The 16,730-nt window shown below is 40.7% G+C and overlaps 1 protein-coding gene across 1 annotated transcript; it reads left to right on the top strand.

Annotated features, from left to right (window-relative positions):
• Window positions 8,285-9,024, top strand: LOC109230299. The gene is made up of 2 exons (XM_019395812.1): window positions 8,285-8,522; window positions 8,612-9,024. Exons 1-2 carry the CDS (start codon window positions 8,285-8,287, stop codon window positions 9,022-9,024), a joined length of 651 nt encoding a protein of 216 aa, XP_019251357.1.

Raw genomic sequence — 16,730 nt, forward strand, 5'->3', positions numbered from 1 at the left:
ATGTTAGATTTATCATATACCGCTCAAAACAGTGCAACACAAAAAGGGGTAAAAACTTTATCAAATTTTCGTAAATTGTACATATTGTTCCAATAGCAGGTTAATCACCTTCTACTTATGTAATGTTCTTCCCCTATGTCAAATACATTTTATCTCCTATCAGAAATTGTGACTTCAAAATAAATTACTTTCAAGAGCAGTCTGTAAAATGGCAAACACATTAACCGTTATGTTTGGTCATTATCTGGAAATGGTTGCTCGGAAGACATTTGGGAAGTGCAAAATATGTAGGGAGCATTGCTATTTCTAAGTGCAACTTTATTCTTGGAGTGTCAACCTTTCTTTAGTCTTTTTTGGCTCTTTAAACTGTATCCATGAAATTATTGATAAACTTCGACTAATGACTATTTCTATTTACATTATATTTGTTTCATGTTTCACATATTCAGTTCTTTGACAAAGTTATGACCCAGGATATTTTTACCAACACAGTGTATGTTCTTGCATTGATATACATTGTATGAGAGCATTCATATATCTCTAACTGCAGTGAGAAGCCCTTATGCAATAGAATTAATGTATTAAAAGAAGAATATTATTTCTACCGGATGACCAGATAATATCCTTATCAACTGTTTTAGTGGCTTAAATACATGGTCATTGATGCATTTAATATTGGTGTGCAGGTTAAATGGGATGGAGTAGGACGTGAGCTTTGTCTCTTATTAGCATTACGAGTGTTGTCTCTTTATCGGCGCGCATTTCCTCAAAGAAATCTCATACTTGTTGAAGTTCAACTCTTGAAAATAAATGTTGTATCTCTCGTAAATCTCCTAGAAGTAAAGATAGATATTTGCTTGTTCGTGTTTGATGATCAACCGTTTCAAGAATTTTGTGACTTGGTTTTTGGTTCACTTTAGTCTTTTCACGATGGAGAGTCGTTCTAACAATCCAGTGTCACTTCTATGTGTTGTACTACTTTATCATATCTGAATTTACATAGCTACATAATAGCTTTATTAGTAATGTGTCAAAACTTCAAGAGTAGAATATGTTGGGTCTGTGATAAGCACGGGCAACACTTATCTAGTTGTGATATAAGAGAAGAGTTTCATGATGAAAAGGTAAAAATAACTATTTGAAAAGGTGGTGAAAGAAATTGACTTTACCGGTTTGATTTCAAAAGATGTTTATCTTTAACTTTAACACGATTTAATAATTGTTAGCCATCTCAGAAAATAATAAGATTTCGAATGGAACGTCGTTCCATAGGAAGTTCTCTTTTTCTTTGGCAGGGGTAATCAAAATTAACTAAACGTTAGTGCATAAATAGTCATGTAAACTTTGTTCACTAAAGTCTAACATGTTATATACATGATTATTTTAACGACGTAAGAACTCGTCGCAAGTTGTATTAACTTTGATTGTGGTTATGAAAGTTCTTTCCTTATATTTTCCTTCAAACCATTTGCCTAAAAATTGACTTGTGGGAGTTCGAACTTAAAATTATTTGTCTTATATAACAGTTCGATTTTAGACGCAATTCAACCTCAGGTCAATTATCTAAGGTACGAGTTATGACGTTCAAAATATTGCACCAATTTTAAGTTTAACAGCTCTATGTGTACTTGCATATTCTTGTTTTATTTGTAAAAAATAAAAATTTGGCTTTATAACAAGGAAAATAATTCTCATACGGAAGCTCTTTTGATGCAAATGAAAATTCACCACAAAGTATGAGAAAACTAACATTCAATATATAATTTGGGCCGTACTTTTCCACGCTTATGGAGTAACTGAAACTATCCAGCTTGAACAACTTGTAGACATGGTATAGTATTGTTGTGTTATGTGTTCATTTGATAATTCTACCATATTATTAAAGCGTCTCATGCTCATGCTTCTTTGTTTGTGTAATTTGTCTTTCTTTTCTACCATATATCTCAATATTGTTTATAATTATCTACTTATTATTCTCGAAAAAGTAAGATTTTTGCATTCTATAAAAATCACTCATTGATCCATCATTTCATATATGTCTTTTTGTGACCAACACACTAATAAGAATATCATGTGTTAGTTGTTGTGTATGTAAACTCTACATACTTTGAAATTTCAATGTCAAGAATAAGAAAAGAGAAAAAGACAACAATAGTAGCAGTGTAGAGGATAACAAGAAGTACCAACTATGAGAAAAAATTGAGTAAAAGGAATAGCGTGTATATAATTATGACTAAAGAAGAAAATTCTTCCTTTTAACGGGAAATTTTGATCACAAAGATCTTCTATCCAAATTCGTTGATCGCTTTGTACGAATTTGCAATTGGTCTATGCGACATCGAGTATGCCAACGATCGGAAGTTTTGCAAAGCTCTCAAATTATCTAACTGGCGAAACTTTCGTAATTGTTCCAACCGATTAATTGATCTGTGATAATAGTCTATAAATATGTGTCGTGGCTACTATTTGCACTCTAAATTGGCTGCACATTATTGATGTTTGAGCGTTAAATGGGAGTAAATTGCTCTGTTCGAGTGTTTTATGCTTTGCAGGAGAAATTCCGGGCGACAATGAGGTTAAAAAGCGTTTTGAGCCAATACGGAGAGTTGAAGACCAAGTAAAAGCTTATGGAGTAAATTGGGAGGTCGTTAGAGGATCGAAAGATGTTAGCGCATTTAAAAAGAAGAACGAAGAAGAGTGCAGGAAAAGTCCCAGGTGCGCGGCTGCGCAAGTCAGGCAGAAATTTCACAAAGTGCGCGGCCAGATGCGCGGTCACCCTCCCAGATGCGCGGCCACACACGTCTCTCCGAGGAAAATTATTTCAGGGCTAAATTTTTAATTTCAGAGGCGACTCTCCTTGCCCTATATGAAGCCTAGCTCGCCGAAAAAGAGGGTATCTTGGTTTTTAGAAGAGTTTTGAAGGCAAGAACATGCAAGAAGCAAGACGGAAGATTCGGCAACGAGTTTTTATCTTTCTTCCTCTCGTTTTTATCATTGATGATGAATTCTATTGTTATGATTGTGAAAACGATCATGCATAGCTAAACTCCTAATCTAGGGTTTTGATGGAACCTATTGGAGGATGATTTTCTTGTTACGTTAATATAGATTTGCCGTAGTATTTTCTCTATTTGTTCAACTATATTATGATATATGTTGATTGAAGGGTCCTCAATCGACTGTGCCTATTTAGTGTGTATTACTCGGGAGAGAGTGCATATTTAGGTAGTTGTTGAACAACATCACTCCTAACGTATATGAGGGATCAATACGAATGGTTTAAAGGTGGGATTAGGGATAACGAAACCTTAGTGCGATCTGAGTGAGCTGTACTTAAGGCCAACTAGCGTAATTCGAGGGAATATGTCTAGTATATTATTGTAATTACTCGGGAGAGAGTTATGACAACCAGAGTGCTCATGATAGGTAGAGAAGACTTAGGCAAATTTATAGAAAGCGTAGCGCAAATGATTCCGATAATAGGGGAAATCATAATCCTAGATCATTCCAATTCTTGTCTACAAACCGTTCGTAGTTAGTTATTAGTTATTGCATTTTCATTACATAGTATTTAGTTAGTAAACATCCAATTTATTACTTAAATGTTTCTGAAGATTGAATATGTGAATTTTTGTGAGTCCAATAGATGTGTTTAATAGGTTAATTCCCTGTGGGATTCGACTCCGGACTTGTTAACCGGAATATATTCACAGCGACCGCTTTGTCCTTTTATAGGGCATAGTTGTGCGTGATCAAATTTTGGCGCCATTGCCGGGGAATTATTATTAATTGCAGCTAAAAGAAGTGCTAAAATTCTTAGTGTAGTCAATTTTCTCTAATTCAAACTAAATACATTGAAATTCTAACGTTTGTAGTCTTGGGTGTTTACAGGTGCATGCCTAGAAACTCCTCAAGGAATGGTGAATTGTTCGAAGCATTATCAGATCCTGAAAAAGTTTTCAAGGCATTGAATCGTGCAAACAAGAAGGGCAAACAACAACAGGACTCAACAAAACAAATCGAACCAGACATGGGAGACGAAGTAAATAACAGAAACAATGGGAATGACCCGAACAATCAGGGTGTGGTGCCTCTTGTGCCAGAAGCAACATTGTACGATTGGGCACAACCCACCGCCGACAACCTAGCAACCGCAATTGCAGTCCCTCAGATACAAGCAGAATCATTTCAAATCACAAACAACATGTTGCATTTGTTGTAGAACAAGGGACTGTTCTCAGGGTCATACGTCGAAGATCATCAGTAGCATCTGAAGAATTTCCTATCGATATGTGTCACTGAAAGGCAACCTAATGTGACACCGGAAGCAATAAGGCTGTTGTTGTCTCCATTCTCGGTGACGGGAGAGACTCAGACTTGGCTTATTTCACTCCCCATAAACTCCATCACTACTTGTGTCACGACCCCAAACTCCGCCCCGATCGTGATGGCGCCTCTCGTGAAGACAAGGCCAGCCAGACCATTCCAGATCACCTCTTTTAAGCAGTTAAACAGTTCATAAATAGTTTAAATATGATTCCATGATATTAACTAGCGGAAATACAACCCAATACAGCCCTAATCGGGATGTCACAAGTCACGAGCGTCTATTAGAGTGTAAGTCCAACTGCAAGGTCTAAAATATACAAAATGGGAATAATGAACAAAGAGAGGAAAACGGTTTTGCGGACGCTGACAGTCACCTCGCTAACTCCTATAACTCTGCCTCTGATCAGCCAAATCCCGCTAACGGGTGGATAAATACCTGCATCTGCACACGAGGTACAGGGAGTAAAGTGAGTACTCCAACTCAGTGAGTAATAAAGGTAAATAATAACTGAGCAGTAAGAAATCACGTAAGGCAAATCATCATGCTGTATAGAAGCAGTATAAAACCCCTTGAGAAAAAGCAGTGAAGCTGTGAAATCTTTAGAAAACATCTTAGCTCAGTTCAAACCTCTTTTGAAAATGACTTTTTCAATGGTTATGCGAATAAATGCAAAACAATTAGTGCAGATAAGCACAGAAGTCCGCCCCTCGGGCACAACACTCACTCTACAGAAAATGCCAGGCAACCAGGTAGATACCCCGTGAAGTAATATAGACAACAGATAATGGCAGACAAATGAAATAAAGTAAACACATAGAACAATACTAGTACTACTGCGGCGTGCAGTCCGATCCACATATCGTCGACGGCGCTCACTCGGGGTGTGCAGACTCCGGGAGGGGCCCTTTACGGCCCAAGCGCAATATCAAGCCATCTCGTGGCATCAAATCTAGGCCCTTGGCCTCATACCAGTATCAGTATAACACTGCTGCGGCGTGCAGCCCGATCCGTATATATATATATTGCTGCGGCGTGCAGTCCGATCCAAAAGTATCCTCACAATACAGGTCCTCGGCCTAACTCAGTCAACAAAATCACATAAGCCACTCGGGCAACAATAAACATGATGCTCAGCCCAAAATATTATTGGAAATATCATTTCAAGTGTTAAAGCAAGTAAACTTGGCTGAGTTTTGAAAACAGTGAAAAAAAAAATACATGACTGAGTTCAAGTATAAAAATCAAAACAGTGAGGAAATATCAACGACCATCCCCGAAGGGGTTCAAATAGCTGGCACGAAGCCCAAATATGGCAATCAGCCCAAGTCATGATGATAACAAATAAGTTTCAGTCAATTACACAGTAAAATCATTAATCGGGATGGACCAAGTCACAATCCCCAACGGTGCTCTACCCCACTCTCGCTATCCGGCATGCAAGTCACCTCAGTATAGCACTACGATGTGCAATCCGGGGTTTCAAACATTCAGGATATCATTTACAATCATTACTCACCTCGAACCGGCGAAATCTCTAGCTCGCGACGCCTTTGCCCCTCGAATCGGCCTCCACGCGCGTCGGATCTATCCAAAATCAGACCGAATACATCACAATATGCTAAGGGAACCAAGCCCAAGCGAAAACAATGGAAAAATATCAAAAATCCCGAAATTAGCAAAACCCGAGCCCGGGCCACTTCACGAAACTCAGAAATTTTTACATCATTAGACTCCTTATCTCCCCACGAGTTCACACATATCAAAAACACAAGAATCAGAGTCCAATTGACCCTTCAAATCCTTAATTTTTGCTCTCTTAAGTTCAAGCCCTAAACCACCATTTTTAGTCCATGATTTCTTAAATTTTCAGTCTAAATTCATGAAATAACACCATAGGATTGTGTTTTGAGTCACAAATCCTTACCTTATCGAAGTTCTCTTGAAATCCCTCTTCAAAATCGCCCAAAAGCCCTCAATCCGAAGTTAGAAATGATAAAACCCTTCAAAAATCGCGAAGGATGAATTATATACCTTCTGCTTAAGGGTTTTCGCATCTGCGACCCCTCCACCGCTTCTGCGGTACCGCATTTGCAGTTAAAAGTCCACTTTTGCGGAAATCCATTAAAAATCCCAGAAGTCGCTTCTGCGACACCACTTTCGCATCTGCGGCATCACAGATGCGGCCACCTCGACCGCGTCTGCGGAAAATCATCACTTGGCCCAAACCGCATCTGCGGTCCACCAGCCGCAGGTGCGGCCACCCACCGCATCTGCGGTTCCAGCCTTCCTCCTCCAAAACCACATTTGCGGTTATTCCTCCGCATGTGCGACACCGCACCTGCGGTCCCCAAGCCGCAGGTGCGAAAATACCAGCAACAGCAAAAACTCTGAAATTTCCCAAGTTCAAAATCTTCCCGTTAGCCATCCGAAATCACCCCGAGGCCCCCGGGACCTCAACCAAAAGTACCAAAATATCCTAAAACGTCATTCAAACTTGTTCCAATTATCAAAACACCTCAAACAACACCAAAACCATCAAATTACATCGAATTCAAGCCTAAGTTCTTCTAAAACTCCCGAAACACGCATTTGATAAAAAACCCAACCAAATCACCTCCTAATGACCTGAAATTTTACACACACATCCCAAATCACATAACGAAGCTACAACAACTCTCGGAGTTCCATTCCGACCCTCGGATCAAAATCTCACCTATCAACCGGAAATCGCCAAAATACTAACTTTGCCAATTCAAGCCTAATTCTACACCGGACCTCCAAAACCAATTCCAATCACGCTCCTAAGTCATAAGTCACCCAACAAAGCTAACCAAATCATAAAAATTCCGATCCGAGCTCATATACAAATAAGTCAACTCTTGGTCAAACCTTTCAAATTCAAAGCTTTCAACTGAGACTGTTCTTTCAAATTCATACCGATTTCCGTGAAAACCAAAACCAACGATCTACATCAGTCATAATACATCGTACGGGGCAAGTCATGCCCGAGAACTGGCAGACTAAGCGCAAAAGGGCTCAAAACGACCAGTCGGGTCGTTACAACTTGGGATGAATTAGTCAAGCAATTTGTGAACAGGTTCTACCCACCCAATAAGACTGCTTAACAAATTGATGAGATATTGAGTTTCAGGCAGAAACCAACAGAAACATTACAAGAAACGTGAGAGAGGTTCAAGGGTATGTTGGATAGGTGCCCACATCATGTCATTCCGGAGCAGATGTTGGGGCAAAGGTTTTACATGGGATTGGCAGACAACTTAAAGGCCAATGTTGATGCTTCAGTAGGTGGAGCATTTTTTAGCAAAACATTTAGAGAAAGCAAGATCATACTTGACAAGATGGCCCAAAACTCATGATGGATGACAAGAGACTCTCCAATCACTCATGTAGGTCATTCATTGGCTTTAGACCCAAAGAACTCCACATCTAAATATATGGCCACCCTAGTGACACAAATGAGTATCCTCACTAAAACGATAGATGAATCAGGCCAGAAGCAGCAGGTACACATAGTTGATGCAACTAATGGGGGGGGGGTTTATGTACACCATGCATTAACCAACCATATATTTTCTCGTGGAGTGCGAACTATGTGGCTAACTATGACAGAGGCAAGGTGGTCATAATTAGGGTCAGCAACATCAACAATACAAACCAACACAGCAGTAGTGCAATAACAACAACAATCTTGGAGCTATGCGACCATAGGTTCAAGTGATGCCCTACCAAAGGCAACAGGGTTACAACCAGCAAAATCATCAACAGGCTTATCAACAATCTCAACAACAACAGATTATGAGACACAATGATGGGTTTACTGAATTTAAGGGAATGATGTAACAATTGATTGGGTCTATTAGAAAAATAACTGAAAGAGCAGACTCACATGAATCAGCGATAAAGAGTATGGAGATTCAATTAGGACAAATTTCGATGGCTTTAAATAATCGTCCCCAAGGGACGTTACCTGGAGACATACAAATCAATCCAAAAGAGCAGGGCCCGAAACAACTTATGGCAGTGAGTCTACAAAATGGTAGAGACCTAGATCTGGAGCAAGAAATTGCTCGTGAAAGCCGACCTACTGAAACATTGGTGCCAGTACCCATTGAGATAGATGATTCAACAGGGTTAACTGAGGCGATGGTACAAAATGCACAAGAGAACACCAGTAAAGAAAAAGAGGTTGCAAGGGAGACTGGGGTAGCACAGGAAACGACAGTAGAAGCAGTGCCTGAGCAAGAAAAAATCAAATCACAGGGAAGAAGCGACCTACAACACCATTTCCACAGAGATTGGCCAAGTATCAGAAAGAAGAGCAGTACAAGAAATTCTTGGAGATATTAAAGCAAATTCAGGTCAACATTCCATTGATTGACGCCTTAAAGGAAATGCCTGATTATGCAAAAATGATAAAGGACTTGATGTCTCATAAGTTCGACTTTCAAGACTTGGCCACAGTTACACTGACTCAGACATGTAGTGTTGTTGTGATGAGACCCATAGCTGAGAAGCTGTCTGACCCAGGGAGTTCCACAATCCCATGCACAATAGGCAACTATGCGTTTGCTAAGACACTATGTGATTTGGGCGTAAGCATAAACCTGATGCCCCTGGCTATCTTCAAAAGGTTAGGCATTGGAATAGCTAGACCCACGTCCATGTTACTATAGCTGGCTGACCGGACAGTGAAGAAGCCCTCTGGTATTCTTGATAATGCATTAGTACAGGTTGGAAAGTTTGTGTTCCCAGCAGATTTTGTCATTCTTGACTGTCGGGTTGACGAGGAAATTCCTATAATTTTGGGAAGACCATTCTTGGCCACTGGAAGAGCGTTAATTGACTGTGGAACTGGAGAGCTCAAAATGATATTAAATGATGAAGAGATAACATTCAACGTGCAGAAATCTATGCGGCGACCAAGTGAATTTGCTAACTGCTCTCTAATAGATGCCGTGGATGTAATTTTGGAGGAGGAAGATGAGACATTGAACACTAAAGGCCCTCTAGTAGCCTGTCTCATGAACTTAGATGAAGCAAATGGAGAGGACTTGGCGGAGTGGGTACTTGCTCTTGAATGCCAAGGTTTTTGGATAAGGGAGCTCGAATTTGAGCCTTTGCACTTATAGGAAAGGAAAACTCCTCCAGCTAAGCCATCGATAGAAGAGCCGCCAAAGTTGGAACTGAAGCCACTACCACCTCATCTTAGGTATGCTTTCTTGGGACCTAACTCAACTTTACCTGTTATTATCTCATCTAGTTTGTTAGATGTGCAGGAAGAACAGCTTTTGCAGGGACTAATGGAATGCAAGACTGCAATTGGTTAGACCATTGCAGATATAAAAGGTATCAGCCCGGCATTTTGTATGTATCAGATTCTACTGGAAGATGCGCACAAACCTTCCAGAGAACATCAAAGAAGGCTGGACCCCAACATAAAAGAAGTGGTAAAGAAAGAAGTGATTAAGTGGTTAGATACGGGAATCATATTTCCCTTCTCTGACAGCAACTGGGTCAGCCTAGTTCAGTGTATGCCAGAAAAGGGCGGTATGACGATAGTGAAAAATGAGAAGAACGAATTGATCTCAACACGAACAGTCACAGGTTGGCGAATCTGTATGGATTACAGAAAGTTGAACTTGGCTAGCGGAAAAGACCATTTCCCACTGCCATTCATTGATTAGATGCTAGATAGATTGACAGGGAGGCCTCACTTCTGCTTTCTGGATGGGTACTCGGGGTATAATCAGATCTCTATTGCCCCGGAGGACAGAGAGAAGACATCGTTCACCTGCCTTTACGGAATCTATGCCTTTCGGAGAATACCGTTTGGTCTATGCAATGCACCTGCAACACTCAAAAGGTGCATGATGGACATCTTCACAAATATGGCAGAGGAAATAATGGAGGTTTTCACGGATGACTTCTCAGTGGCGGGGAACTCATTCGATGATTGCCTTATGAACTTGAGAAGAGTATTGAGGAGGTGTATCGAGACTAATCTGGTACTCAACTGGGAAAAGTACCATTTCATGGTACAAGAAGGTATAGTCTTGGGGAACCTAGTGTCAAGTAAAGGCATTGAAGTAGATCGTGCAAAGGTTGATGTGATCGAAAAGCTTCCACCACCCACTTCTGTCAAAGTAATCAGAAGTTTCCTTGGACACGCCGGTTTCTATAGGAGACTTATAAAAGATTTTTCCAAAATTGCTAACCTCTTGTGTAAATTGCTTGAAAAAGATCACCCTTTTGTTTTTTTCAAATGAATGTAGGGTAGCGTTTGAGGAATTGAAGAAGAGACTCGTAAAAGCACCTATCATAGTTGCCCCTGATTGGGAGCAACCATTTGAGCTGATGTGTGATGCGAGTGACTATGTTGTTGGAGCAGTTCTTGGGAAGCGAAAAGACAAAGTCATGCACCCAATAACTATGCAAGTAGAATTCTCAGTGGTGCCCAACTAAATTACACAGTGACCGAGAAGGAGATGCTAGCAGTGGTGTTCGCATTTGACAAATTCAAGTCATACTTGATAGGCTCGAAGGTAATTGTTTATACTGACCATGCTGCTCTCAGATACTTAATCGAGAAGAAGGAGTCAAAGCCGCGCCTGATTCGATGGGTGCTACTGCTGCAAGAATTTGAGTTGGAAATCCGTAACCAAAAGGGAACGGAGAACCAAGTAGCTAATCATTTATCTAGGCTGGAAGGAGCTGAGAAGAAGGTTGAGGTGGAAGAGATTGTGGAAACTTTTGATCACGCCCAACTATGCCTTATAAAAGGGACAATGCGGTCGTTGCAAATATAATCTGGGTATTGTGCCCAGAGTCGATTCCACAGAGAATTAACCTATCAATCACTATCTTTAGACCTACTAAACTCTTTAGAATCAATTCCCCAAACGTTGAGAATCACAGTTGATGGTGTTTTTAATAACTAAGATCAACAGTAACTAATAGCTACAAATTAAAGATGTTAAGCTGTAAACAATAATGAGAAAGTGCTAAGGTAATGATTTCCCCTATTGATGGAATTCCTTCTGTTTATGCTTCATACAAATTTACCAACACATCTCTATCAATCATGAACGCTCTTCTTACCGTAAATCTCTCCCGAGTAATCACAGTAATTTACTAGTTGCACTCTCCCAAGATACACTAGCTTGCTTTATTTAACACAATTCACTTTAGATTACACCCAAGGCTTCGTTATCCCTAATCCCGCCTTTAAACCCTCGGTTATTGATCCCTCATATACTTTGGGAGTGGTGTTGTTCAATAATTACCTAAATATGCACTCTCTCCCGAGTTATGCACACTAAATAGGCACAGCTAATTGAGGATCCTGTCAATTAACTACAACAAACACATAGTTGAACAAATAGAGATTGGACTAGCAATTTGTATTCACATAAACAAGAAGTTCATCCCCCAATAGGTTCCATCAAAACCTTAGACAAAGGATTTAGCTACTCATAACTATGGGTAAACAAACTAAAACAATATTTATCATAAAACTTGCAAGAAAAATCAAAGAAAAGAAGAAAGATGTTTTGGGTGATCTCTCACAATTGTTTTCCTTGCTAAAGTATTCTCCAATACCATTCTTGCCTCCTTTGGGCGAAGTCTAGTATTTAAAATAGGTTTTTGGGCTAAAAATCTCGTGTTTTGCACTTAAGTCCCTGAACTCTTCCGCCTCTGCCGCGGTTCTGCCGCGATCACGGTCAAACCGCGGCCACACACCTTCTCTGAATCTCAACTTATCCGCGACCATCTTCTACCGCGGTCGCGGTGGAACCGCGGCAGTCCTTCTTCAGGCTTGGCTTGAGCTGCTTCGCTTGGTTCAGTTGGCAAAATTTTACGATTGGCCTCTTTTTCTCCATATTTGATCCCAAAAGTACTCCATAGCCTTCTCTTGTCATATATCACCTGCAAAGCATGAAAAGCACTAATCAGAGCATTTTGTTATCACTTTTGTCATCAAAACTATACTAGAAGGTGGTTCTTTAGGGCCTAATTATAGTTAAATTCACCTATTATCACTCCCTGTGGAAATTGACCCCGATACCATTATTGGGTAAAAGTATTAGCGCCCACTCTTCCTAAGGTTGAGTCCGCTGCGCGATAATCACTTTTTGGCGCCGTTGCCGAGGAGCTTACGGTGTTGACTATTTGTGTAGCTAGTTTTGTGTTTTGCTTCTCTTTCCTTCTTTTTAGTAACTTTATTTGTGTTGATCCATCAGGTACACATGGCTCTAAACGGAAATGACCCTCTTGGCAATGCCATGGCGGGGGAGGAGGTTGAAGATGTTGAGCAAGATGAGCTTCCGGTACCTCAAGTACCACGGAGAGGTCGAAATGCCAATGCTAATGTACATGACAACAATCCTATTCCAGGCCCTCCTCCGCCACCGCCAAGAGCGGTCCCAAGAGTTCTTCCTAATCAAGGGTACGCGAGTGCCATCGTTCCTCCCCGAATTCGGGCGGGGAACTTTCAAATCACAAATGTCATGTTGACCTTGCTCGAGCAAAGGGGATATTTTACGGGCGCCTCCGACCAAAATGCATACAAGCACTTGAAGGGGTTCGTAGATACTTGCTGGGGCAGCAAACAAACAAACGTGTCAGAGGATGCGTTGAGATTGAGGCTTTTCCCGTTTTCTCTTCGGGGCAAAGCGTTGGACTGGTTAGAAAGGTTACCAAATCATTCTATCACCACATGGGATGAATTGGCGGACAAATTTATTGCCAAGTTCTTTTCTCCAAGTCATATGGCGGCTCTTCGGGACAAGATTCTAGCCTTTAAGCAAATGCCAACGGAGCCATTGCATGAGATCTGGGAGCGATATAGAACAATGGTGAAGGAATGCCCTAACAACGACATGACTGAGGCGATGATCCAACAGACTTTCTATAGGGGCATCAACACCACAAATCAATGCATTGTGAACCAATTGGCCGGTGGGAACTTTATGAAACTTTCTTACCAAGAGGCATGTGACGTACTTGATGAAATGGCGGACACCTCTTCAGCATGGCAAAGCCGAGCGAATGTACCCCAAGGTGACCCCACGGTCATCCATTTGCACAAGGAGTTGAGTGATCATGGCCAAGCTATTGCCGAACTTACAACAACAATGAATCAGTTGGCGAAGGCGCAATTGCAACAAGTACAAAACCCGCGCCAAGTCAATGCAATGGAGAATGTTTCTATGCTAAAAAGGAGGCAAAGAGGGCAACAACAACCTCAAGGTAGCGGTGAGCAGTTTGACAACAACAATGATGGTGGTGGTTATTCGAACGAGTGTTTTGATGATCAAAGTGAGGAGTGCCAATATGTCAATAACTACCAAGGAAATAGAGGAAATCAAGGAAATCAACAATGGCGCCCCCAAGGCAATTGGGGCAATCAACAAGGAGGCGGCAATTGGAATAACAATAATCAACAACAGGGTGGCAACAATTGGAACAATAACAATCAAAACAACAATTGGGGTAATCAAGGTAATAACCAAGGCAATTGGAATGGGAACAACAACANGGACGTTGCAAATATAATCTGGGTATTGTGCCCAGAGTCGATTCCACAGAGAATTAACCTATCAATCACTATCTTTAGACCTACTAAACTCTTTAGAATCAATTCCCCAAACGTTGAGAATCACAGTTGATGGTGTTTTTAATAACTAAGATCAACAGTAACTAATAGCTACAAATTAAAGATGTTAAGCTGTAAACAATAATGAGAAAGTGCTAAGGTAATGATTTCCCCTATTGATGGAATTCCTTCTGTTTATGCTTCATACAAATTTACCAACACATCTCTATTAATCATGAACGCTCTTCTTACCGTAAATCTCTCCCGAGTAATCACAGTAATTTACTAGTTGCACTCTCCCGAGATACACTAGCTTGCTTTATTTAACACAATTCACTTTAGATTACACCCACGGCTTCGTTATCCCTAATCCCGCCTTTAAACCCTCGGTTATTGATCCCTCATATACTTTGGGAGTGGTGTTGTTCAACAATTACCTAAATATGCACTCTCTCCCGAGTTATGCACACTAAATAGGCACAGCTAATTGAGGATCCTGTCAATTAACTACAACAAACACATAGTTGAACAAATAGAGATTGGAACTAGCAATTTGTATTCACATAAACAAGAAGTTCATCCCCCAATAGGTTCCATCAAAATCTTAGACAAAGGATTTAGCTACTCAAAACTATGGGTAAACAAACTAAAACAATATTCATCATGACTTGCAAGAAAAATCAAAGAAAAGAAGAAAGATGTTTTGGGTGATCTCTCACAATTGTTTACCTTGCTAAAATATTCTCCAATACAATTCTTGCCTCCTTTGGGCGAAGTCTAGTATTTAAAATAGGGTTTTGGGCTAAAAATCCCGTGTTTTGCACTTAAGTCCCTGAACTCTTCCGCCTCTGTCGCGGTTCTGCCGCGATCGCGGTCAAACCGCGGCCACACACCTTCTCTGAATCTCAACTTATCCGCGACCATCTTCTACCGCGGTCGCGGTGGAACCGCGGCAGTCCTTCTTCAGGCTTGGCTTGAGCTGCTTCGCTTGGTTCATTTGGCAAAATTTTACGATTGGCCTCTTTTTCTCCATATTTGATCCCAAAAGTACTCCATAGCCTTCTCTTGTCATATATCACCTGCAAAGCATGAAAAACACTAATCAGAGCATTTTGTTATCACTTTTATCATCAAAACTATACAAGAAGGTGGTTCTTTAAGACCTAATTATAGTTGAATTCACCTATTAGCAACTTTCTCGGATGAACAACTATTAGCCCCGAGTCTTGAGGAAGTGCCATGGTATGCTGACATTGCAAACTACCTGGCAAGCGGTATTGTTCCTTATTACCTTTCCTCTATCCAAAAGAAAAAGTTCTTTCGTTATTATCGCATGTATTATTGGAACGAGCCTTATCTGTTTAGGATTTATGTTGATAACATGATCCGGAGATGTATCCCCAAGATAGACCAATCTTCTATTTTGCAGGTGTGACGCGTCACCATATGGTGGCCATTTCAAGGGAGTAAGGACAGTTGTGAAAGCCTTGGAGTCGGGCTTCTATTGGCCCACACTGTTCAAAGATGCACACTTATGGGCGAAGGTTGTGATGAATGCCAACAAACTGGGAATATTTCCCGTCGACATGAGATGCCTATGAACCCAATTCAGGAGGTAGAAGTTTTGATGTATGGGGAATCGACTTCATGGGGCCTTTCGTCAGCTCATATGGTAACAAGTACATACTCGTAGCCGTTGACTACATGTCCAAATGGGTGGAGGCTGCAGCACTCCCTACAAATGATGCAAAGGGAGTACTTGGTTTTTTGAGAAAGAATATATTCACACGATTTGACACTCCAAGGGCAATAATCAGTGACGGAGGCACTCACTTCTGTAATCGAGCCTTTGCAAAGTTGTTAGAAAAGTATGATGTATGCCATAAGGTTTCCACCCCGTATCATCCACAAATGAGTGAGCAAGTGGAAGTTTCGAACAGAGAGATAAAGAGCGTGTTGACAAAGACTGTGAATGCTACAAGAACAGATTGGGCAAGAAAGTTAGATGATGCACTTTGGGCCTATCGTACCGCCTTCAAAACTCTGATTGGCATGTCGACGTATAAATTGGTATTTGGGAAAGCGTGTCACCTACCAGTGGAGTTGGAGCATAGAGCTTTGTTGGCATTGAGGCAGCTTAATCTCGATGTAAAAGTTGTGGGCACAAGTAGTATCACAGAGTTGCACGAGCTTGATGAGTTTTGCTACCATGCTTTTGAGAGTACAAGGATATACAAAGAAAGAATGAAGATGATGCATGACAGAAATATTCTTGAGCGGAGTTTTACACCCGGAGATATGGTATTGCTTTATAATTCAAGATTGAGGTTATTTCCGAGAAAATTAAAGTCAAGATAGACAAGACCATTTCGTGTGGTAAAGATTCACCCCACTGGTGCCGTAGAGGTTGCTGCAGAAAATGACTCTCGCACGTTCAGAGTCAATGGGCACAAGTTAAAGCATTATGTGGGCATGGATGACGCGAAAGTGGTGTCGGTAACTCATTTGCTCGAGCCACCAATGTTGAGCGAGCCTTAAGTGCGATGACCTGCATCGTGCCGCGACGTTAACCGGCTTCATGGGAGGCAGCCCATTGTAATGTTGTGTATATATATATATATATATATATATATATATATATATATATATATAACTAAACAAAAAATTCAACATGCGCGGCCGCGCACTGGGCGACGTTGGTAGGGTGTTTAATTAGTTGTTTTAGTTTTTATTTTTTTTATTGTTTATTTTTCCCCAGCCCCCCTGTGAACTTATCTTACCCCC

This window comes from Nicotiana attenuata, chromosome 7, assembly GCF_001879085.1.
Source record: "Nicotiana attenuata strain UT chromosome 7, NIATTr2, whole genome shotgun sequence".
NCBI lineage: Eukaryota > Viridiplantae > Streptophyta > Magnoliopsida > Solanales > Solanaceae > Nicotiana > Nicotiana attenuata.

What these genes read in the sequence shown, in the direction of transcription:
- LOC109230299 (XM_019395812.1), top strand. Translation starts at nt 8,285, where the DNA reads ATGGCTTTAAATAATCGTCCCCAAGGGACGTTACCTGGAGACATACAA. An exon ending in AAATGCACAAGAGAACACCA is followed by an intron (nt 8,523 to 8,611) that starts GTAAAGAAAAAG and finishes ATCAAATCACAG; the next exon opens with GGAAGAAGCGACCTACAACA.